At 47.9% G+C, this 23,022-nt stretch overlaps 1 protein-coding gene across 6 annotated transcripts in view; it reads left to right on the top strand.

Moving 5' to 3' along the window:
- HPS1 (HPS1 biogenesis of lysosomal organelles complex 3 subunit 1) overlaps positions 1-23,022 on the top strand; it is a 32,369-nt gene that overhangs the window by 2,866 nt on the left and 6,481 nt on the right. For 2 of the 6 annotated variants that reach the window (XM_054503549.2, XM_063670136.1), the window contains exons 2-16: positions 23-140; positions 2,182-2,298; positions 9,639-9,776; positions 9,997-10,139; positions 11,322-11,430; positions 14,130-14,290; positions 14,759-14,858; positions 15,562-15,660; positions 15,807-15,876; positions 18,216-18,265; positions 19,484-19,651; positions 19,749-19,928; positions 21,139-21,200; positions 21,870-22,004; positions 22,089-22,149. In XM_054503549.2, the coding sequence (XP_054359524.1) occupies positions 2,182-2,298; positions 9,639-9,776; positions 9,997-10,139; positions 11,322-11,430; positions 14,130-14,290; positions 14,759-14,858; positions 15,562-15,660; positions 15,807-15,876; positions 18,216-18,265; positions 19,484-19,651; positions 19,749-19,928; positions 21,139-21,200; positions 21,870-22,004; positions 22,089-22,149 (1,593 nt within the window). In that variant the 5' untranslated portion in view covers positions 23-140. Of the gene's footprint in view, positions 1-22; positions 141-2,181; positions 2,299-9,638; positions 9,777-9,996; positions 10,140-11,321; positions 11,431-14,129; positions 14,291-14,758; positions 14,859-15,561; positions 15,661-15,806; positions 15,991-18,215; positions 18,266-19,483; positions 19,652-19,748; positions 19,929-21,138; positions 21,201-21,869; positions 22,005-22,088; positions 22,155-23,022 lie in introns of those variants that run through there. The other 4 variants (XM_054503551.2, XM_063670137.1, XM_063670138.1 and 1 more) reach the window with 3 other exon arrangements.

Here is a 23,022-nt window from a genome sequence, read left to right as displayed (position 1 = left end):
CTCATATTCTCTCTGTTTTAAGCATTTGCAGGACCAGGGATGCTGCACTGCTCTCCCATGAGCCAGTCACCAAGTCTGTCTGCTGCAAGCCCTTTCTGAACCTCTGGCTGTCTGGATGCTCCACTGTGCTCCTTGCCAAGGTAGATGATCTTGCCCCACCTGGGGAGGACAGGGAGGCAGGCAGCATCCACCCTGGGGCTTTGGGAGGCAGATGGAATGAGGTAGGCAGTGGGCTGAGTGCTCCTGGGCTCTGCACACCTGCTCATCCCCTCCCCAGCCCTGCATCCTGAGGCCACCCGCATCCTGATGCCTCACCTCTCCTTCACCCCTCACATCCAGGTGGGTCATCACAGCCTGCTGAATCTTTAAAGCTCCTCCCGGCCCCCACCAAGGGGTGAGCACTCATTACCCGACACCCGCACCTAGATGACTGCCTTCATGACCTTGACCTGCCCATCTCCAGCCAGCCGGTCACTTCTCCGCTCACAACCACAGCCTCCATTCCATAGCCCGCTGCTCCCTAACCCATACACTCTGGTCAGCTTTGTCACATGTACCTGAGAATCCCAGAGCAGCCTCTTCAGGTCCACCCACCTCTCCCAGCAACCTCCTCTTCACACCTGTTGCACTCTCAGTGTCTGCCTTGGCATTGAGTAATTCTGTGCGAATAGGCTGCATTCCTTCTTCACTGTGCTGTTATGTCTCCTGGCATTTGCCAGAAACACCTTGGGACCAGTTGCACCGAGTTAGTTTGGGAGGAATTCAGTAAGGACCACCAAGCTGGACATGGGGGTGACGGAACACAAGACCTGGAGATGCTGTGATCCTCCCAAGAAAACTGGAAATCTGCTTGTGTGAGAGTTACAGCAGAGCTTCCTAATCATTGTCATGGCTTAGCATACATACCACATGATTATATCTGTGTGACACCCTAAGGCACCTAAGAGGATTTGAAACCACTGCCTGAGGCCTCTCAGCTGCAGCAGCCAGCCTAGAGCACTGCCCTCACCAGCCTGGTCAGGCTGCCCCAAGAGTTTTAGAAGATCAAGGGTTTGCCGTACCCAGAGGGCCATGGCACACAGGGTGGGAAGCCGTATTAAAGATCTTCCAGTGGGTGAATAGTTAAGATGTTTCTTACAAGCACAGAGTGTGTGGTGTGTGTGTGTGGCAGGGGGTTGGGGAAGGAGATTTGGGAGGGCTGAAGACACTGGTGGCTGTGGCCCTGGAAGCTGCAGCCTACTAGGTACAGGGTCTTTAGGCAGCCTCTGTTCTCACCATAAGCAGGGAGAGCAGCATTTGAATAAAACTTCTGTGGTGCTGAAGTAAATTCAGGGGCTTTGAGGCTCATCTTCTGGAGCTGTTTTTTGTTTGTTTGTTTGTTTGTTTTTTCAGACAGAGTCTTGCTCTGTCACCCAGGCTGGAGTGCAGTGGTGTAATCTTGGCTCACTGCAACCTCTGCCTCCCGGGTTCAAGCAATTCTCCTGCTTCAGCCTCCCGAGTAGCTGGGATAACAGGCACTTGCCACCACGCCTGGCTAATTTTTGTATTTTTAGTAGAGACAGGGTTTCACCATGTTGGCTAGGCTGGTCTCGAACTCCTGACTTCAGGTGATCCACCCACCTTGGCCTCCCAAAGTGCTGGGATTACAGGCGTGAGCCACTGTGCCCAGCCCTGGAACTGTTTTTATCTGAGGGAGAGATATCTCCGGACTGCCCAGAGATGGAGGTGTACCAGCACCCTCCGATCCACACCAGGCACTAACTGTCTGCCATGAGCATGGCCTCCCTGGGCATTCGGCTCCATGTCTAGGCTAAGACCTGGGTCCCTTCCTGTCCCAGTCTGGTTCCAGTAGGCCCCGTGGTGGGTCTGATGCTGTGCTGAGAGGGACCAGATACCACAGAGGAAAGAGCCCCAGCCTTGGCATCAGACAGGTCTGGGTCCAGATCCCAGCTTTGCCATTTCAGGCTGTGCCTGCGTCCTGCTCTCTAAAATGGGGGTACCTGAAGAGTCCTACTTTGTCCAGTTGTGAGGGTGCAACAAAAATGGAAGGCGCTTGTGATGCCTGGTGTGCAGAAAGGGCTCACTGAATGTTTGCTGAGGTTGGGGTCCTCTTCGTTACTCAGGCTGAGCTCATGGATGTTGGGGCTGGGGGCTGACCTTGACCTTGCCTTTCCCTGGCAGATGAAGTGTGTCTTGGTGGCCACTGAGGGTGCAGAGGTCCTCTTCTACTGGACAGATGAGGAGTTTGAAGAGAGTCTTCGGCTGAAGTTCAGGCAGTCAGAGAATGAGGAAGAAGAGGTGAGTGCAGGGTAGGCAGTCCCAGGAGGGGTGGATAGGAAGGAACCATACAAAACTACCAGCAGGCAGAGAGGCAGGAAAACCTGTGTTCACCCTGTCCTGGGCAGCATGAGCAGGGTGCTGTGTGGGGTCCAGCATCCTTCACACCTAGACCCTCATCCTCAAGGTCGGCCTCTTGATGCTCTGAGCTCGGTGACTCCACCCCCACACCCCACCAGTTCCTCTCTGGACTAAATGAGGGCAAGAAGAAGTCGAATTTTAATCACGTAACAGAAGAACTTGGAGCTATCAGTTTCTGTAACCTAAAAAGTTTAACAAGCCTGGGCATGGTGGCTCACGCCTATAATTACAACACTTTGGGAAGCCAAGGTGGGCCAATTGCTTGAGGTCAGGGATTTGAGACCAGCCTGGGCAGCATGGCGAAACCCTGTCTCTACAAAAAAAATACAAAAATTAGCCAGGTGTGGTGGTGCGTGCCTATAGTCCCAGCTACTTGGGAGGTTGAGGTGGGAGGATCACTTGAGTCCAGGTGGTAGAGGCTGCAGTGAGCCGAGATTGTGCCCGTGCATTCCAACCTGGGCGACAGAGCAAAAAAAAAACAAAAAGTTTAACGTAAGCTGAACACGTTAATTTTTTAATAGCTATATTAAGGTATGATTAACATACCATAAATTGCACATATTTAAAGTGCACAATTTGATAAGCTTTGATATGTATATACCTATGATTCTATCACAATCAATAAAAGGAATATATCTACCACCTCAAACATTTGTAATCCCTTCTTTCCCATCCCCATCCCGTAGGAACTGCTGATCTGCTTTCTGTCATGATAGATTAGTTTGTATTATATGGCCTTATATAAATGGAGTCATACAGTATGTGCTTGGATTTAGTTTGGTTTTGGTTTGACTGCTTTCACTCAGCATAATTATTTTGTGATTCATCTGTGTTGTGGCATGTATCAATCGTTCATTCCTTGTCATTGAGTAGTAATCTATTGTATCAGGATGCCACCATTTGTTCCTTCATTTACTTGTTGATGGACATCTGTGTTATTTTCAGTTTTTGACTATTACAAATAAAGCAACTATGAACATGCACATACAAGTCTATGTATACATGGATGCTTTCACGTCCAAGGACAGATATTTAGGATAGACTGGCTAGATCATGTAGGTGTATGTATAACTTTTTAATAAACTGCCAAACTTTTCCAAAGTGATTGTATAATTTTTGATTCCACCTGTAGTGTTTGAGAGTTCAGTTCCTCCATATCCTCACCAACACTATGGTCTGTCTTTTTAATTTTAGCCATTCTAATAGATGTCCACTAGAATCTCACTGTTTTAAATTTCATTTCCTTAATGACTAATGATTTTGAGCATCTTTTCATGTGCTTATTTGCCATATCTTTTGCCCAGTTTTTATTTGAGTTGATTGTTTCTTCTTATTATTCTTACTGAGTTTTGAGAGCTTCTAATATATTTTGGATGAAATCCTTTATCAGATATATGTTTTACAAATACTTTCTTTCAGTTTGTGGCTTGTGTTTGTATTCTCAATGGTATCTTTCAAAGAGCAGAAGTATTAGAACTCGAGTTTATCCATTTTGCATTTATGGATTATGCTTTTAGTGTTATATCTAAGAAATCTTTGCCCAACTTACAAAGAGTTTTCTCTACATATTCTTTTGAAAGTTTTATAGTTTTAGGTTTTATATCAGGTCAGATGATCTACTTTGAATTTTTGTGTGTGGTACGAGCTATGGATTGAAGTTAATTTTTTTTTTGCATGTGGACATCCAGTTTAACACTTTAACATTACAACTCAGAAATACTTGTCATTTTCACTTACATAATTTCCACTCTACATTTTAAAGGAGTAATTTATTTTGAAAATGTTTTCCACATTAATTTTGGGTTAAAAATAATTTTTATTGGGGATGCAGTGGAAGGTGTTCTTACATTTCTGCAGCAGCATGGACTGATTGCCTCTCTTGCCCTTTCTGTTCTAAGGGGTGTCGTCATCCAGCCAATGAGTTAGCCGACTCCACTTCAGGGAGTCCATTTACCATCAACATCACCCATGTTCTCACCACAGTCTTTAGGCAAACACAAGATATCAGAGATCATAGACATTCAAGTGGTTTTATTTAAGCTAACTGTTTGTTAGGCTTTTTTTATTTTTTAACAGTCAATACATATAATATTTAAATTAAGAATTTTTAAGTATTTCAGTTTTTAAACTACTGTTACAACTATGTCATCTTAAGAAGCAAATTATTTGGTGGCCTTTCTCTTCCTCTTTATTGAAAACCTGGCAAAGGAACGAACTGCTGAATTTTCAGTTCCTAAAAATGAATAGTGTAAAGGAAAGGTGGTCTTTAAAGTTTTTTTTGTTAATGTGCAACACATTCTTTTCTCGTCATATAAATAATGAGTTAATTGTAGGAAATTTGGAAATACAAAGAGATAGTTTTTAAATGACCTATAATTCCACGACCCAGAGCTATTAGCTTTTTAATATACTTTCTTTGGGTCTTTATTTTTTCTATATAATTGGGATTATACCACATTTACAGTTTTACTGCCTGTTTTTTTTTTCCCACTTGCCATTATATCAAGATATTTCTACTATTTTCTTAAATAGTCTCAAAAGCATAATTCTTAATAGAAATATTACACTCAAGTACATGAATCAGTGTATCATCCTTTAACCATTTTCTTCATATGGACATATATATTGCTCCTAATTTGCTATATCACTCTTGCTTTAAGGAATGTTTGTGCTTAAATTTTATCTCATGTCAGATTATTTCCTTAGGATAAATTCCTAAAAATAAAAATATTTAGTCAAAAGCCATTCAAAGATATTGTACTACTTTATAATTCCATCAAGTAATATATGAGTATGCTCCTTTATATACACCAAATATTTTTATCTCCCCCGTATTAGTCTGTTTTCTTATCACTATAAAGAAATGCCCAAGACTGGGTACTTTGTAAAGGAAAGAAGTTTAATTGACTCACAGTTCAGAAGGCTGTGGAGGCCCCAGGAAACTTACAATCATGTCAAAAGGCAAAGGGGAAGCAAGACACCTTCTTCACAAGGCAGCAGGAAGGAGAAGTGCTGAGTGAAGGGGAAAGAGCCTCTTATAAAACCATTAGATCTCATGAGAACTCACTATCACAAGAACAGCATAGGGGAAACTGCCGCCATGATTCAGTTACCTCTGCCTGGTTTCTCCGTTGACATATGAGGATTGTGGGGATTATGGGGATTACAATTCAAGATGAGATTTGGATGGGGACACAAAGCCTAATCATATCATTCTGTCCCAGGCCCCTCCCAAATCTCATGTCCCTTTCACATTTCAAAACCAATCATGCCTTCCCAACAGTTCCCCAAAGTCTTAATTCATTCCAGCATTAACCAAAAAGTCCAAGACTAAAGTCTCACCTAAGACAAGGCAAGTCCCTTCTACCTATGACCCTGTAAAATAAAAAACAAGTTACTTCCAAGACACAATGGGGCTATAGGCATTGGGTAAATATTCCCATTCCAAATGGGAGAAATTGGCTGAAACTAAGGGGCTACAGGCCCCGTGCAAGTCCAAAATCCAATGGGGCAGTCAAATCTTAAAGCTTTGAAATGATCTCTTTTGACTCTATGTCTCACGTCCAGGTCACACTGATACAAGAGGTGGGCTTCCAAGGCCTTGGGCAGCCCTACCCCTATGATTTTGCAGGGTACAGTCCTCTTCCCGGCTGTTTTCACAGGCTGGTGTTGAGTGTCTGCAGCTTTTCCAGGTGCATGGTGCAAGCTGTTGGTGGATCTACCATTCTGGGGGCTAGAGGATGGTGGCCCTATTCTCACAGCTCCACTAGGCAATGCCCCAGTGGGGACTCTGTGGAGGCATCTGACCCCACAATTCCCTTACTCACCACTCTAGCAGAGGTTCTCCATGAGGGCTCTGCCCCTGCAGCAAATTTCTGCCTGGACATCCTGGCATTTCCATACATCCTCTGAAATCTAGGTGGAAGTTCCCAAACCTCAATTTTTGATTTATGTGCACCTGTGGGCCCAATACCACATGTAAGCCACCAAAGCTTGGGGCTTGCACTCTCTGAAACAACAGCCAGAGCTGTATGTTGGCACCTTTTAGCCATGGCTAGGATGCAGGGCACCATGTCCCTAGACTGCACAAAGCAGCTTGGCCCTGGGCCCAACCCCTGAAACAGTTTTTTCTTCCTAGGCCTCCAGGCCTGTGGTGAGAGGGGCTGCTGTGAAGACCTCTGATATGCCCTGGAGACATTTTTCCCATTCTCTTGGTGATTAACATTTGGCTTTTCATTATTTATGCAAATTTCTGCAGCCAGGGCTTGAATTTCTCCTCAGAAAATGGGCTTTTCTTTTCTATTGCATCATCAGGCTGCAAATTTTCCAAACTTTTATGTTCTGCTTCCCTTTTAAACATAAGTCCCAATTCCAAACCATCTATTAGTGAATGCATAAAACTGAGTGCTTTTAAGAGCACCCAAGTCACTTCCTGAATGCTTTGCTACTTAGAAATTTCTTCCACCCTAAATCATCTCTCTCAAGTTCAAAGTTGCACAGATCTCTAGGGCAGGGGCAAAATGCTGCCAGTCTCTTTGCTAAAGCATAACAAGAGTCACCTTTGTTCCAATTCCAAATAAGTTCCTCATCTCCATCTGAGACTACCTCAGCCTGGACTTCATTGTCCATATCATTATCAGAATTTTGTTCAAAAGCATTCAACAAGTCTCTGGGAAGTTCCAAACTTTCCCACATCTTCCTGTTTTCTTCTGAGCCCTCCATACTGTTCCAACCTCTGCCTGTTACCCAGTTCCAAAGTCACTTTCACATTTTTGGGTATCTTTATAGTAGCACCTCACTCTCTGCGGTACCAATTTACTATGTCAGTCCGTTTTCATACCACTATAAAGAACTGCCTGAGACTGGGTAATTTATAAAGAAAAAAGGTTTAATTGACTCGCAGTTCAGCATGGCTGGGGAGAACTCAGAAAACTTACAGTCATGGTGGAAGGCAAAGAGGAAGCAAGGCACCTTCTTCTCAAGGCAGCAGGAAGAAGTGTCAAGCAAAGCGGGGAAGAGCCCCTTAAAAAACCATCAGATCTTGGGAGAACTCACTCATTCTCACGAGAACAAGTTGAGAACAGCCTGGGGGAACCACCGCCGTGATTCAGTTGTCTCCACCTAGTCTCCCTTGACACATGGGGATTATGGGGATTACAAGTCAAGATGAGATTTGGTGGGGACACAAAGCTTAACCATGTCATCCCCTCACCAAAAAAAAGTTCTATTCCTGCAGAAAAAGCTATAGTCATGCCCTGCTTAATGATGGTGATACATTCTGTTAATAACAAATTCATCATTAGGTGATTTCCTTGTCATGTGAACATCATAGTGTGTACTTACACAAACCTAGATGGTGTAGCCGACTACACACCTAGGCTGTACAGTATGGCCTGTTGCTCCTAGGCTGCAAACCTACAGCATGTGACTGTACTGAACACTGCAGGCAGTTGTAACACAATGGAAATGTTTGTGTATCTGAATGAACATAGAGAAGGTATAGCAAAAATAAAGTAGTATAATGTTATGGGGCCACTATCATGCGTGGTCTGTTGCTGACCAAAACATTGCTCTTCAGTATGTGACTGTACTGCTTTTAAGATGAGTTTCTATCAAAATCTAGATTCATAAGTGACTTCTCCATTAATAAAATTTGTTCAAGAAAATCATGGTATATGAATAATTCAGCAAATATTTGAATTCTTTCCTGTTTATGGAATTCTCGCCTATCTGTGGGGTATTCATTAACCAAATATTAATTGAGAACCTATCATGTGCCAGTCTCTCGGGGTAAAGCAGTAAACATAGCAACATGATCCCTGCTTTCATGGAGCTTAGAGTCTAAAGAAGGATGTTGTACAGTGAACCAGATGGCAAATAAGTACCATGAGTTCAGATAGTGACAAATAGTCTGGAGAAGTTAAATGGGGTATGCGATGGGGAGTGACAGAGGCGGAGGGTGGTGGCCAGAAAAAAAAAAAAATCTGAGCTGGAACCAGAATGATAAGTAGGAGCCACTGTGAAAGCTTGACAGACGAACTGTGGGAGCTGGGCACAGTCCTTGGTTCCCGAATGTTGGCAGGAAAACCTACTCCACAGTTGTGTCCCACTTGTACTTCAATGCTGCACCTTCCCGCTGGCCAGTTGCCTGTCTTTCTTTTCAAGGCAAGGTCTTACTCAGCTTCTTGTAGACTTCCTCAGCTCCAAGTTAGGACTGTGCCTTCCCCATATTTCATTCACGTCTCCTGAAATCCTCTAGGGAAGTCTGCTGTTTTCTTCCTTTCTTTTTATTCCACTATGGAGAATTTGAGTTGTAACTGTTCCACTGGCTTTATCCCATTTTATTCACACATTTGCAACAAACTTGTCCAGTTCCTTTTTGTTTTTGTTTATTTGTTTTGTTCCTTCTTTTGGAGAGCTGAGAGAATGGATGGAGGAAGAGCTTATCAAAGTCAATGCAGGCTTGTTATGGAAAATAGGGAAAGTACAGAAACATACTTAAAAATAGAGGGAAAAAAATCACTCCTAATTCCTCTATACAGAAGTAACTTTAATAGTATTGGCTTTCTCGGTATTTTATGAATACTTCGTTTTTTCTATGTATTCACATTCTTGTTTTATTTTTAACTACAACATTGTATCAGACGAATTTTCCATGTCATTGAAACACTCTAATATTTTAAATGGCTATAGACTCTTCCATAATTTTGATGTACTGCTATTTATTTAACTATTTCACTGATACTAGATGTTTACATTTTTTTCCAGTTGTTTGCTATTATAAATTATGCAGTAGTGAACATCTTTGTGCATGTATCTTTGTCCCAATCTCTGATCATTTTCCTTAGGACAAATTTTCCAAAGTAGACTTATTGCAAAAAACAGCATAGATTTGGTACATGCTGCAAACTTCCTTCCAGCTCCCGGTTCAGTGCTCCCCACATTCCACTATTGTAATGAGGCCCAATTCCTTAATGTTTCCTTCTAGATTCAGAGCCTAAACAGCACCATTACCCAGGTGGCCCTTCCCATTCTTCCTAACCACCACCCAAAGTGTTGGGGGCAGTCTCTTTTTGCCCTCCTCCCTACCAGGACAGTGATACCCTCCCAGGAGGGTCTAACACTATGGAACCCTTGATATCAAGGCCTGGTCTTGTCCCTTCCTTTGTTCTTGGTGTCTGGCCCACTCTAAGCTGTGAAATTTTCCCCCATTTTTGCAGCTCCCTGCCCTGGAGGACCAGCTCAGCACACTCCTAGCCCCGGTCATCATCTCCTCCATGACGATGCTGGAGAAGCTGTCGGACACCTACACCTGCTTCTCCACGGAAAACGGCAACTTCCTGTATGTCCTTCACCTGGTGAGTCTGTAGCTCTGGGGCCCATGTTCCTCTTCCCTCAGCTTGATGGGGAGTCCACAGGCCTCTCTTATTTGGAACTTTAGACTCCTTTAGAAGGCAGAAACGGCATCTTATCAAACCCGCCTGGGACCTGAGCCTCCCCTGGCTTGTCTGCAGAGACCAGGGCAGGTGAAGGGAGTGCCCTCGGGGCTGGCTGACACTGGCCTGCCTGTGCCTGCAGTTTGGAGAATGCCTGTTCATTGCCATCAATGGCGACCACACTGAGAGCGAGGGGGACCTGCGGCGGAAGCTGTATGTGCTCAAGTACCTGTTCGAAGTGCACGTCGGGCTGGTGACTGTGGACGGTCAGCTTATCCGAAAGGAGTGAGTCTTCAAAGCTGGTACCCTCTGTCCTTTGCCGAACACCCTCGCTGGGCCAGGCAGCGTGTGCCCAGCCCCTGTGAAGCTGCCATTTTTCACACACTGCCCCCAGCTGGGTCCCTAGGTCAGAGAAACAGAGCTCAAATGAACCTTGGAGACCATCTGGTCTGACCCTCTGACTTTATATCTGGTGAAACAGAGCAGAGAGTGGAACTCACTTGCCTGGGGTCATCCAGCTGGTTGGTGGCCACATCCAAACTGGATATTTGAGCTCAGGACTCTGTCCAGTGCTCTTTCCATCCTCCCAATATCATCGCCCGTCATTACAAATCTGGTCTGAGCTAGTCCTCTCTGGCTTCTCAAGCTTCAGACTCTCTCTCCAGAAAAACACAAGCCCATGCACACTCATACAGTCTCGTGAAGGTTTTCTCAGGAAGACAGACCTTAAAACCTGTCTCTGGGCCCACAGTAAAGAACTTGGGGAAAGAGAATCATGGTTCAGAGTGTACACTGAGGTGGGAGGGACCCCAGAAAAGGCTTGTAGTTGAAATGTAGACCTAGAAAAGAGAAGTTCATGGTATCACCACCCCCTGATTCTCTAAGATGGATTGGAAAGCTGCAGAGTGTGAAGCTCTGGGACTTTAGAGTTTTGTAGCGATATGAGCAACTACCCACATCGAGACATTTCTCAAATGCACAAACATTGTTTCATGAGTCATTTTAGCCCAGATAGGTCATGGTTTCAGTGGCAAATGCTGCAGGTGGCGGATGCTTGTTACATGAACCAATTGGCCAGTGCAGACCTTGCCAGCATCCGAGATGGCTGCGACCCTGAGTAGGGCCCTGATGATGGACCAGACCTTTCTGTGTTCAGTGGCCTCTGTGTGAGAAGCTTAAGCATCACACTGGCTCTCTCTAGCTGGCTTTGTATGACATGTGTTTGTGTGACAGAGGCTGAGGAGTGAGGTGATTTGCTCAGCTGCCTGCCTTCTGGCTCCGTGCCTATCCCACCCCACTCCACAGCTAGAGCTTGGCAGGAGACCTGGCCCCCTTTCCCAGCTGTGTGGGCAGGTCACATGGGCTCCCCAAGCTCTGATGCTGAGCTGAGACTGTGGTCCTTTGGTTGGGTGTGGGGGAGACCAGCTTTCTCGTGGTCTCTCCCACCCTCTCTGGCTGTGCCCCCAGGCTGCGGCCCCCAGACCTGGGGCAGCGTGTCCAGCTGTGGGAGCACTTCCAGAGCCTGCTGTGGACCTACAGCCGCCTGCGGGAGCAGGAGCAGTGCTTCGCCATGGAGGTGACTACTGGGCGTGGGAGTCCTCAGGACTTGAAGCTGTCAGGTCAGAGGGGGCGTCCAGCTTTAAGACCATGTTTAACCCTAACGAGTGAAGGCACAAGCAGCCCCTGAAACTCGTGTATTCAGAGAGAGTTGTTCTTTCTGGCCATATGGAGGGTTGGGTACCCTGATGGGCTTTCCCATGGTAAAACAGCTTGATCCTGGATAACACAGACTTTTAATGTAAGTTTTGGGTTCACTGTAAATTACAGAAATCTTTGAAGACAGTTCCTTCAACCCTCCCCTCCTCTTCCCACAAAATTATATTGAGCTGGAACTGGAGGGGAAAGCAGTGGAGAAAAACACAGCGCTAAAGGCAAGATTCCCTGAGTGCAAATGATACCAGCACTACAGCCAGTAAACAGCCTTAGGCCAGCAGCAGCATAGGAGAGCTGAGCCTGCCGCTCTAGGTTAAGCCCAGCCCCAAGAAGTCAAAGTGGCTACTGGTCCTTTTATAAAGCCCTAGTAAATAAAAAACTAAAAAATTAAAAATAAAAACTAAAGTGGCTGCTGATCAGTAGCACTCCTTGCCTTCCTAAAGAGGTAAACCAAATTCTCTTGCAAGCAGTGGTTTTCATACTCCAGTGTGTGTCAGAATCCTCTGTAGGGCTTGTTAAATACAGGTTACTTGGCCTCACTTTCAGCATTTCTCATTTAGCAAGTCTGGGATGGGGGCTCTAGAACTTGCATTTCTTTTTTTTTTTTTTTTTTTTTTTTGAGACGGAGTCTCACTCTGTTGCCCAGGCTGGAGTGCAGTGGAGCAATCTTGGCTCACTGTGACCTCTGCCTCCTGGGTTCAAGCGATTCTTCTGCCTCAGCCTCCTGAGTAGCTAGGATTACAGGCACGTGCCACCACACCTGGCTAATTTTTGTGTTTTTAGTAGAGATAGGGTTTCACTTTGTTGGTCAGGCTGGTCTCGAACTCCTGACCTCATGATCTGCCCACTCGGCCTCCCAAAGTGCTGGGATTATAGGCGTGAGCCATCGTGCCCAGCCCTAGAACTTCCATTTCTAAAAAATTCCCAGGTGCTGTTTATTGTGCTGGTCCAGGAACCACACTTTGAAAACCACTGCTAAAGCAGGAAAGGTAAAGATCAAACAAACGTGAACTCACAACTGAAGAAAATCAGATATGGAAGAAAATAAGCCACCATGAGTGACAGTCAGGAAAATCAACCACCAGCAGATTTAGATCCCAAGGCACTTGATACATTGGAACTATTAGGTATAGAATATAAAATAACTATGAAATATTTAAAAATATGAAATGTAGAATCACAAAATGAGATAATAAGAAGAAACTCTAAATTGACCAGGCAAATTTGAAAAAGAACCCGTACAGATATTTTAGAAAAGAAAACATAGTTGTTAAAATGAAAAACTCAAGGGAAGTGTTAAATAGCAGATGAGACATAGCTAGAGGGAGAATTAATGAGCTGGAAAATAGATCTGAAGGAATTCATTCTTACACCCCCACTTATTCACTCTTCCAATAAACATATAGTACCTATTATATGGTAAGAGGTGTGCCAGGCCATGGGAATAAAGAGATGAATAAACACACATTCACTGCCCTTGAGGGGAAATCAGCCATGTATATACTAAAAGATATAATAAAGAATCCTGGTGCCATATTAGGTTTTTCATCAAAAGCCATGGTGGCACAAGAGATGGAGTGGTTAACTCTTTCTGGGACATTAGGAAAGACTTCTTGTAGGAGGTGACCTAATGCCATTAGTATAAAATCCAAACTCTTCCCAAGCCTACCAGGCCCTGTGTGAGCTATCGTTGCCTATTTCACTCCAGCTTCATCTTATGTCTCTCTTGTCCACACTTACTGAGTGCTAGTCACATGAAACTTCTTTAAGTTTCAGGAAAACTCTATATTTAGATCTTTCCAATATGATAGTCATTAGCTACATGTGGCTGTTGAACATTTGAAATATAACTAGTGCAAATTGAGTTATGCTATGCATGTGAAATATATACCAGATTTTGGTAACTTAGCACAAAAAAGAATGTAAAACATTCCATTAATAAGGCTTTTATATCATATGGTGATAATATTTTGGATATATTCAGTAAAATGAAATAGATCATTAAAATTAATGTCAACTGTTTCTTTTTACTTTTTTAATGTGGTCATTGGAAACATTTAAATTATGCATAGGGCCTTCCTTTTATTTCTGTTGGACAGCACCATTCCAAACTCTCTCCCCATCTCAGGGCCTCTGAATACGCAGTTTCCTTGACTTGCAGTGTTCTCTCGCTCCCTTTTTCTCTGATAGGCCATCCGGTTGTTTAGATATTAGTTTAAAGGTGACCTAATTCAGGGACATTTCTTTGGACACCCTACCCAAGGAGGTCTCTGCTATTTCTCTCTAGCCTAGTGCTGTGTATTTTGTACTTGGTGCTTATTTACAAATGGCATTTACTTTATTTCCTTGTGTATTGCCTTGCCTCATCCACTGGAGACTAGTGACCAGATGGTAAGCCTCAGGAAGGCTGGGACCTGGTGGGTCTTAATCCACCTGTTTCCAAGTATCTGGTGCAGAGTCCAAGCTCACTGTGGACAGAGTGAATGTCCCCACTAGCCCAGTGCTTGGAGTGGGGCAAGATTGTTGGTGATATGGCTTCCTCTCCCTTCCTGCCCTGGCCAGGCCCTGGAGCGACTGATTCACCCCCAGCTCTGTGAGCTGTGCATAGAGGCACTGGAGCGGCACGTCATCCAAGCTGTCAACACCAGCCCCGAGCGGGGCGGCGAGGAGGCCCTGCATGCCTTCCTGCTTGTGCACTCCAAGCTGCTGGCATTCTACTCTAGGTGAGCTCAAGGTCCAGCATGTGGTGGCTAAAGGCTCCCTGGCCTTCTCACTCCCCTATTGCCTCTGCCTGAAAAGCACCACCTGCCCAGCCAAGAATCACCTCCTCCATGAAGCCTGAAACCTTCCCAGATTTGATTCTCCAACCTTTTTCAGCTCACTCATTTCTCCGTATCATTCCTTCCTGGAACACTGTCTTAGAGTCTCAATCTAGAACTTCCTTTTATGTTGTTCTTGGTCCCTGGTGCTTTCCCACTGCTAAATCACTTTCTTTTCTTTGTTCTATACAACCAAGTTTTATTTTAAAATTTGATGAGTTAATTAATTGTATTTGTGCCTTGCCCATCTCCAGAAACGATTAAGTACATTGCTCCTTGAGGGCAGGGGCCAGGCTCCACACTCCTTTAACCTGCCTGCCCCATCTCCTGCTGGGCACGTGCTGATGGGTGGCCATGCTCCTGTGTCTGCAGCCACAGTGCCAGCTCCCTGCGCCCGGCCGACCTGCTCGCCCTCATCCTCCTGGTTCAGGACCTCTACCCTAGCGAGAGCACAGCAGAGGACGACATTCAGGTCTCAGGGCAGCTGTCTGGGCAGAGGGAGGCCATTAGGGAGGTAGTTCAGAAAACCTGCCTGGAGAGTGGTGGGCAGGCCCCCCCTGGGGACTCCATGTTTTTTAAGTCACAATTCTGGGTGTGTGGTTGGGCGCGACTTCTTTCCCACCGCTTTCAGATGTAAGGGGAATTCTGGAGTGCGCATTCCCCTTACACTCCAGTGGGTAAAAAGTGGGTCCAGTGGGTTAAAAGTGCAGATTTTTCAAGTCAGCCATGGTTTGAAACCCAGCTTCACCACCTGGCTGTGTGAGCTGAGCCCATACTTGCACCTCCAGAGCCTCAATGCCCTTATCTGTGTAATGGGAATAACAAAGCACCTACCTCTCAGGGGTATTGGGAGGGACAAAAGGGGCAGTTCCCACAGAGCCCGGCACTGCCTGGGGCATAGTGAATGCTCAGTGAGTGTCAGCCACCACCATCGCTGTTGACCTCATCACCAGGGGTAGTGGTGGGTTGGATACCAGTGTGTTGGAATTTCTGGAATTTCCATAGAACAGACCGCCTAGAATCGAATCCCTGGGAAGTCTGAGGACTGCACACCTAGGACTGCACCTGGAACGGGTGGAGGAGTGGAGGCTTCTCTGCGAAGCCCTGGGAGGCAGAAGGGGTGGAGGGAGCCAGGTCAGATAGGAGCTAACCAGCCTCTCCCCTGCCCTGCACAGCCTTCCCCGCGGAGGGCCCGGAGCAGCCAGAACATCCCCATGCAGCAGGCCTGGAGCCCTCACTCCACAGGCCCAACCGGTGGGAGCTCTGCAGAGACGGTGTGTGCTGTGCACTTCGTGGAGTCGGGCAGGAGGGGATCTGCCTCTGCAGACGACCAGGCCTTTCCCGTCCCTCCTGGGAGAGCAGGGACAGGGTTGAGCCAGCTGGGAGAGCCTCTCAACCTGAGCCACCTTCTCTATTCCAGGAGACAGACAGCTTCTCCCTCCCTGAGGAGTACTTCACACCAGCTCCTTCCCCTGGCGATCAGAGCTCAGGTGGGGCCCGGAGGGAAGCAGGAGGAAACAATAGCTAGCTGCGTGCAACAGGCAGCCCAGGACATCTGTCTTAGGCTTCAGTGGACCCCCGTGCCTCCTAAGGCTTGAGTGCAGGTACCTGTGTTCCTAGAGCACAGGACACTGTCTGTGGCTCCCCATCTTCCCTGCCAGCTCCAGCCTGAACTCAAGGACTGTTAAGACCACTCCACTGATCCCTAAAGCTGTTGATGACAAGTTGATTATCATCATTTAAAACTTTTGTACATGCATTCTCAGACTCATCTTTTTTGTAATTAAAAATTAAGTTAAATTTAGTAATAATCATCTCATTTCAATACATTCTAAAATATATTCAGCATCTGTAGTTTATACTTTACCTGTTTCTCCAAAGTATGTGGGTAAACAATAAAAAAACTATAAATATTCAAAATGGGTGAGGTGTGGTGGCTCACACCTGTAATCCCAGCACTTTGGGAGGCTGAGGCGGGTAGATCACCTGAGGTCAGGAGTTCTAGACCAGCCTGGCCAACATGGCGAAACCCCGTGTCTACTAAAAATGCAAAAATTAGCCAGGGGTGGTGGCAGGCGCCTGTAATCCCAGCTACTCTGGAGACTGAGGCAGGAGAATCACTTGAACCCGGGAGCTGGAAGTTGCAGTGAGCCGAGATCATGCCACTGCACTCCAGCCTGGGCGACAGAGCAAGACTCTGTGTCAAAAAAAAAAAAAAAATACAAATATTCAAAATATTAAGAAAAAATGGACAACCTTGCTTAGAGAAGTAGATAAACCAAAATCCAGACTGTTGTGGTCACTATGAATAAGCATTACATTCATTTCTGAAGTTCTTAGGTAAAAAAAAAAAAAGGATCCTGTGGTCCATCCACATCATCTGATGGAAGAAAGAAGGCCAGGGTTTCAGAGAAACCTGTTGGGGACTAGGATTTGAAAGGAATTTATTGTGTGGCTGCTTTGAACCAGCGGCTCCCAACCCTGGCACACTGGAATCACCGGGCAGCTTCAGCCCAACTAAGTTATAGTCTGTGGGCCTGGGACCCAGGTGTGAATACTTCTAGGAAATTTTCCCAGGTGAGTCCAGTGTGCCTCGGGTGCAAACCACTGCTGTGCACAGATTTAGGTTACAGCATGCTTTGCCCCCTGGCTGCATATTGAACTCACCTGGGGATCTTTAACAATTATTGAAGCTGAGCCTGTACCCGGAGATGCTGACTCAGTTGGTCTGAGCTGTGCCGTGGGCGTCAGGATTTTGTAAAAGTCCTCAAATGATTTTCGCATGTAGCCAAGGTTGACAACCAGTGGGTTAGATGCTCTTAACTTTAGGTCTGGCTAGAAGCCTAGGACCCCCTGAGACTGTGTGCGAACTCACTGATGCCTGTGCAGTTCCTGGGGTGAGGGTTCCTAGCTATCTTCAGTTTCCCTGAGCTCTTGATGAGCCTGAGACCTGTTGAGAAGCAGAGTTCTGGGTAATCTCCAAAGTTCCTCTTACCACTCCCTTCCTCATTCATCACCATCCTCCTCCCAGTCCCTCTCTCTCGATAGTGGTTTTTTGTGCCTTAGAACTGTAAAAAAATAATGCTGTTCCACCGTGCAGAGAACTCACAACTTACAAATGACTTGGGTTGCACTCATCCATTTGTAAATCAGGTGTTTAAGATGTAGGAACACAGTTCCCCCGGAGAAACGTGATTATAAATGAGGGTTGTTTGCAATGAAATATAAGAGGTAACAGTATTATTACAAACACATAATATTTCAGATATGTGGTGGGTTCAGTAGGTTTTTGTGTGCTATACTAGGAAGGAAATCCACCTCAATTCCCAGCACACAGTAGGTGCTCAGTAAGAGCTTGCTTGTTGAATAAATGAATGGGCAAACGTGGACTGTGTGTGCTGACTCCTGAGGGGCGGGTTGAGGCCTGAAGGAATACAGGGGACAGAACAAGGAGGGGATTGGGGGCAAGGGAGGGGGGAGGAAGATGCCCCCCTACCCCCCGACCACCATTACCAAACATGTCCTCAGGAGCTTGATTCTCAGCAGCTGGCTCTGGGGGCAGCTTCTCTGCCAGGCCCACGCCGCCTTAGCCCTGGTACTGCAGAGATCACCTTGTGCCTGCCAACTTAGGATGAAGGGGTGTTGCCCCAGCCACATTGGCACCCCTGCGTGGAGCTGGTGGCCAAGGGCTGAGGTTGTGGGGGGCACCTGGGCCCCGTATCCCATGCTGTTGTTGTGGGGGGCACCTGGGCCCCCTACCCTATGCTGTTGAGCCATTGTTTACATCTCATGGTACTTACATAGTTATGTTATTACCTGTGGCCTGCAGGTAGCATCGTCTGGCTGGAGGGGGGCACCCCACCCATGGATGCCCTTCAGGTGAGTTTCTCCTGTGTCTGCCGGGGCACCAGCTGATCTGAGATGCCGCAGTGAGTATTGGGGGCTCTGAGGGTTTCGCCTCCAGGGTGATTCTCCCCGTGCCAACCCTCCTCCTGCCCACTCTGGGGCTGGTCAGTGCAGGTGCCTGTCCTGGTGCCAGGGCTCAGCGCAGAGGCAGGGTCCAGGGATGGGCTGTGAGGGGTGGTGAACTTGCCCCTCCCCTCCCCCGGGTGCTGTCCCTCAGCTCCGTTGTTCTTGGGAGTGAAAGTCCAATAGAATTTTTTATTTTTTTTTAGTGAGCATGTATATTTATTGTAGAAAAATCGGGAAATACAAAAGTAAACTATAAAAAAGGGAATAAAAATTACTTTTAATTCCGTCCTCAAAATGAGATTAACATCTTGGGATGTTTCCTTCTAGTCTTTTTTTCCTATGACTTTACACACACACACTACATATGTACACGTGTGTATTTTTAAAATCAGATTTGGATACTAAAGTGCTTCATTATACTTTTTTATTTAAACATTTTTCCATTTCCTAAGCACTCCCACAGTGTGGTTTGTAATGGTTGTCTGGGAGTCCATCACATGCATATGTTATTTATCTAGCAAATCCCCAGGAAAATCGTGTCATTGTGTCCAGTGTTTGCTGTTATGTATAATACTGAAGAGGAATTTTTGTGGCATTTCTCATGATTTCCTTAATTCTATAATTTTTTGCACTAAGGCTTTCTTACTCAGATCTCTCTGTAAGGCTGGAGCCTTGCCCATTTGGTCACTTTATGCCTCAGTTTCCCCCATTTGAGTGGCTGTTGGGATGTTCTGAGGGTGACCGAAGTGATACAATGTTGAACGTTAGATACCTCCATCTGTTGCAAATGTGGGGAGGGGACCTCTCCCCGTCCACTCCCCATCCACGAGTGTTTCCCTGCCTTCTTGGTCCTCTCTGTGCCACCACCCAGCCCCTCTGCCCCTGCCCACTGCCCTGCTTGGCACCCAGGCCAGACTCTGGGCAGAAAGGCCCAGGAGCAGCTGACGGAGAGGGGCAACAGAGGAACTGGAGCTGCGAGGGCAGGTTCAGCAGAGTGCGGGGATTTAAAAACTGGAGTTTCTTGGAGCTAAAAATGTTTATTTCTTGTGGTTCACAGATAGGGCAGCAATGTGTGGGTCCGACTTAGGGATCCCACCTCTCACTGCAGCTCTTCTTCCTCTGTAGATAGCAGAGGACACCCTCCAAACGCTGGTTCCCCACTGCCCTGAGCCTTCCGGCCCCAGAAGGATCTTCCTGGATGCCAACGTGAAGGAAAACTACTGCCCCCTAGTGCCCCACACCATGTACTGCCTGCCCCTGTGGCAGGGCATCAACTTGGTGCTTCTGACCAGGGTAGGAGAGCCCCTCACCCTGCCCTGATGACGCTTGGGGCTGGCACGGCTTCCCCAGGGGCAGCCCCGTTCACCCGCCTCTCGGCCCTTTCCCTCAGAGCCCCAGCGCGCCCCTGGCCCTGGTCCTGTCCCAGCTGATGGATGGCTTCTCCATGCTGGAGATGAAGCTGAAGGAAGGACCGGAGGCCGGGGCCTCCCTGCGCTCCCAGCCCTTTGTGGGAGACCTGCGCCAGAGGATGGACAAGTTTGTCAAGAATCGAGGGGCACAAGAGATTCAGGTGAGACCCAGGTTCCAGTCCTTCCCACCTGGGGAAGGGGCAGGGCTGGCAGCAGGGTCCATCCGGTCCACAGCAGCTGAGGGGCCAGCAGGCCTGGGTTCCTGTCCGGGCTCCACCTCCCCTGGGCCTATGATCCATGTTTTCCCTATTATGAAATGATAATGAAAACTTAGCTGCTTTTTAGGTTTTCAGAATCTTTTTATGTGTGTTTGGCAGAACACAAATTATAATTCCCCTTTTTTAGGTGTGGAAACTATGGCTTAGATAAGTTTTAACTTGGCCAAGATTATGTGGCTCATGAGCAGTGGAGCCAGAGCCTGGATGCAGTGAGCAAGTGCAGGCCGGGGATCCGCCCGTCACGGGCTTCCTCTCTGCAGTGGGGCTGTGTCCCCGGGCTCGCAGGGCAACACGGGGATGTGCAGGTCACGGCCCCACCCCACCCGCAGCGAGCTTAGGGCCCAGGTGGGGAGCTGAGACCAGGAGACACGCGAGAATGTGCAGGCAGTAGAAACAGGCCATCACCCCGTGCTCTGACAAAGCCCAGATCAGGGCCTGGATGGCAGTAGGGTGGGTGGGGGTTGACACTGGATTTAAGCAGTGGCCGCGCCTGGTGTTTGAGGAGCTGGGACCCATGTGGCTGAAGTGCCTGTCAGTCTGAAGGCTGCAGGATTGGCTGGAGGAGGCGGAGCAAGCAGCTGATGCCCCAGACCCAGGCTCCTCTTCACGGAGGCAGAGGCAGTGCCACATCCCACAGTGCCTCAGGGCATCCTAAGGAGCACTTTCACTAGAACACCAAGTTCTTCTGCTTTATAGAGATCCTGTGAGGCCGCCCCCTGCATGGCTACCCCATGCCCTCCCAGCTCCTGCAGCAGCACCTCCTCCGCACACCCCAGCCCCTGCCCTATGTATACCCCCCACCCCGGGGGGCTGGCCTGGTTGCTGTGACGGTGCTACTATGCGCACCTGTGCCCATCAGACAGCGAGCCCCGGGAAACTACCCTTTAAATAAACGCTGCTCAGTGACTAGAACATGGCACACTGAAGTCTGCAGGGGGCTGGTGGGGCCTGCCAGAGTAGCCTGCATTGGCCAGATGGGCAGATTTGTCTGGGGGCCCTGTGCCCTCTCAGAGCCTGATCTGGGAAGGACTTTGGCCTGGACCTCACTGGAAACATAGTCGGGATGCAAACCTGCCCCCTGTCTTCCTTACAGAGCACCTGGCTGGAGTTTAAGGCCAAGGCTTTCTCCAAAAGTGAGCCCGGATCCTCCTGGGAGTGAGTGGTGGGCCTCGGGACAAGGGGTGGGTCGTGTGCCGAGGGGACTGTTCCCTGAGAGACCACGTCTCCTCCACCACTGCACTTCGTTTATCAGCAAAATAATTTCAAGAAAGGAGATTTCTTCCCACATACGTGGAGCACCGCGTGGAGAAGCTGGGAAGCTCCTTCCTATTGCCTGATCAGCTGTGGCTGCTCCCTTAGGTCCTTCCATCTGTCTGTCCTGGGTGCAGGAGCAGGGTGGTCCACCTGGGAGTGAGGGGCTCCCCAGGTTGGTCTGTCCTGGGTACAGGAGTGGGGTGGTCCACACGGGGGAAAGGGGCTCCCCTAGGTCTGTCTGTCTATCCTGGGTGCAGGAACAGGGAGGTCCACACGGGGCAAGGGGCTTCCTAGGTCTGTCTGTCTGTCTTGGGTGCAGGAGTCAAGTGGTCCACATGGGGCGAAGGGTTCTCCCAGGTCTGTCCTGGGTACAGGAGTAGGGTGGTCCACATGGGTGAGGGACTCCCCTAGGTCTGTCTGTCTGTCCTGGGTACAAGAGCGGGGTGATCCACACAGGGGAAGGGGCTCCCCAGGTCTGTCTGTCCTGGGTGCAGGAACGAGGTGGTCCACACAGAGCGAGGGGCTCCCCTAGGTCCCTTCTGCTGTAATGCTCTCCTCTCTCATGCTCAGGCTGCTCCAGGCATGTGGGAAGCTGAAGCGGCAGCTCTGTGCCATCTACCGGCTGAACTTTCTGACCACAGCCCCCAGCAGGGGAGGCCCACACCTGCCCCAGCACCTGCAGGACCAAGTGCAGAGGCTCATGAGGTAAGTGCGGCGCGGCCCCCTTGATGGCCAGGGCAGGGTCTGGGGCCCGTACTTCCTTCACGCAGCCTGAGCTTCCCTCGGCAGGGAGAAGCTGACGGACTGGAAGGACTTCGTGCTGGTGAAGAGCAGGAGGAACACCACCATGGTGTCATATCCTTACGCCGGGGCCCCAGCCAGCCCAACAAGCCTCTTGGGTCTGCTGCCTCCACACCTGCTCCCTGGAGGGACTATGGGCCCCAGGGAAGGGGAATATATGTTCCACCCCGTCAGCTGCTCACCACCTCTCTGAAGGAAAATAATGGGACATAGTGGCCCATGTGCCTTGTCTATAGGAACATTTCAAGCTGAAATTTCAGGAATTCCTCCTGTCCCAAAGTTAATTCACAAAAGCCATAAAGACCCTTTATGTCAGTGTTGCCCAGCTGGCAAAATGGTAGTAGGTATTCCACGAGGGGTGGGGACGGGTTGGGTTCCTGTGGTCTAGTTTGGTTGAAAGGGCCATGTCCTTCTTCGATCATCACAGTGCACAGTGGCATGTAAAAGCTCTAGAAGGCCTATGGTAAATGTTTATCCCTGTTTCAAAAGCCATTCCTAAGACTATTTGACCCTTTTATTATGGAACACTAATTTTATTGAATACTGATTTTCCATGGAACTTTGTGTAAAGCAGCTTTTCCCATATCATCTCTGAAATGTCCAGCCCCTAGTCTCCTGAGGCTGGGTAGGTGAAAGGATGCCAGAGGGCCTCTTTAGCCACCAGCTGCTGCCCTTCCGTGGATGTCTCTTCCCCTCCCAAATGGGAGCCTTCCAAACTCTCATGATGAAGTGTAAGGGTTTAGCAAGATCACAGTGAGGTGCATAGGTTGGGCGGTCAGCGAGGCTCACTCATGAACCAAGTGGCTGTGCTCACACTCCAGCCTCACGTGTGTCTGACTTAAATTCATCCCTCATGAAAATGATGCATACCATGTTCCTGTAGGGCCAGAACTGCCTGTGTCAAATGTGCAAGTGTTGAGGA

The sequence above is a fragment of the Pongo pygmaeus genome, chromosome 8, assembly GCF_028885625.2.
Source record: "Pongo pygmaeus isolate AG05252 chromosome 8, NHGRI_mPonPyg2-v2.0_pri, whole genome shotgun sequence".
In the NCBI taxonomy this organism is placed as follows: domain Eukaryota; kingdom Metazoa; phylum Chordata; class Mammalia; order Primates; family Hominidae; genus Pongo; species Pongo pygmaeus.
The sequence above is the reverse complement of the archived record's forward strand: the minus strand, read 5'-3'. Positions and strand labels throughout refer to the sequence as shown.